This window comes from Diabrotica virgifera, chromosome 2, assembly GCF_917563875.1.
Source record: "Diabrotica virgifera virgifera chromosome 2, PGI_DIABVI_V3a".
NCBI lineage: Eukaryota > Metazoa > Arthropoda > Insecta > Coleoptera > Chrysomelidae > Diabrotica > Diabrotica virgifera.
The window spans coordinates 218,720,738-218,722,322 of NC_065444.1; the positions used below are offsets into that span (position 1 = coordinate 218,720,738).

The 1,585-nt window shown below is 33.4% G+C and overlaps 1 protein-coding gene across 1 annotated transcript; it reads left to right on the top strand.

Annotated features, from left to right (window-relative positions):
- Positions 1 to 235: 235 nt before the first annotated feature.
- LOC126880926 (uncharacterized) lies at positions 236 to 748 on the top strand. The gene has a single exon (XM_050645003.1). The coding sequence runs from the start codon at positions 236 to 238 to the stop codon at positions 746 to 748; it is 513 nt and encodes a 170-aa protein (XP_050500960.1).
- Positions 749 to 1,585: the final 837 nt, after the last annotated feature.

Genomic DNA, 1,585 nt, shown 5'->3' on the forward strand with positions numbered 1-1,585 from the left:
TAGATGTTAATGCATTTACTGAAGACGATTTCCTTCCATCTGCACCAACAGATATTCAAATAGAAATAGATGATAATTTGGAGCCCAGAAATGCCAGTGATTTGTCAACGGCAAATGAAGTAGCCGAGGAGGAACAAATTAGTCAAAATGATGCCACCACTGAACTATCGGAACAAACTCTAAAACACCAGCATCTAACGGTGAACACCTACCCGTTCTTCCTCAGTGTTCATGGATGCCAGATCCTGTTCAAATTCCTTCAGCTACAAGTAACCTAACGTCATTTCCGACTGCTTCTCCTCAACATGTTCTACCGATACCGAAAGTGGAACAGAATAAGAAAAGAACTTCTCGAAAAAAAGGAAAAACAGCAATTCTGACTTTATCGCCATATTTCGAAGAGTTGAAAAAGGCCAAGGAAGAAACAAAAACTAAGGCGGCTAAAAAAGTAGAGCGAGTAAAAAGAAAAGTCAGCTTCAGTAAAGGCGGAAGTAAAGCCACTAAAGAGAAAGTGGTTAAAAAGAAGAGGGTGTTGTTAAATAAAGGTCTGAAAGACAAGACAAGAGACTCTGATTCCAGTGACACTGAAGATGATGCCGAGTGTTTATACTGCCAAGACTTCTATTCAACTTCCAATGAAGGATGGGTAGCATGCTCATCGTGCTACAGTTGGGCACATAATTCTTGTGCAGACGTAGATAGTGAGGATGATGAATCAATTTTCATCTGTGAATTATGTGTAAATTAAAAATTGTGTTAGGCGTAATATTAATAAAAGTAATTTCCCACTAATTATACTTTTTTCCATGCTTTTCTTATGACTATATTCATTAAAACCTATTAAAAAAAATTAAATCCCGTTCTGCCCCGCATACGGGGCGGAACGGGAAAAGTGAACTACTTTTCGTATCAAGTAAAATTGTCAACTATCTTTATTTTTTCTAAAGTTTTATTCTATTTATTATCTTTAAGAATAATTGATTAATTAATTTCTGCACTTTGTTTTCATTTTCAATAAAAACTTGTTGACTAGCCAAGGCATCTACATTAGACGTGCCATTCCGCCCCGTGTTCCCCTACGTACAAAATATTTATTTCGCCGAAGAGATGACGGTCGCGAAATAAATCCTTTTTTTCTATCGAAAAATAGGTTTTACATTTATTTTAAATTTAAATACTTCTATACAATTTATGTATAGATACACATAATATAGAAAAGTACAAAATTTATTTCGTCGAAGAGATGACGGTCGCTATGACGGTCGCGAAATAAATCCTTTTTCACCATCCAAAAATAGGTTTCATATTTATTTTAAATTTTAATACTTCTACACAATTTATATATACATACACATAAAATATATTGTTATATTTCTATTTGATATGAAAATTAAATTTTGATAATTATAAGCAGATTTCAATTTAATATAAAATATTTTTAATTTTCTCAACCACGGGCATATAAATTTAGAACAACCTGTATACAACAAATTGTCATATGTAATTTTAAGAAGTGATTAGAAGAAGCTTACGAAACTCGGACAATGCGACTAGAATAAACAAAGTGAATGGCGCGTACCATCAT

Excerpts from the sequence above, each read along its gene's own strand:
- LOC126880926 (XM_050645003.1), top strand. The coding sequence starts at position 236 with ATGCCAGATCCTGTTCAAATTCCTTCAGCTACAAGTAACCTAACGTCA.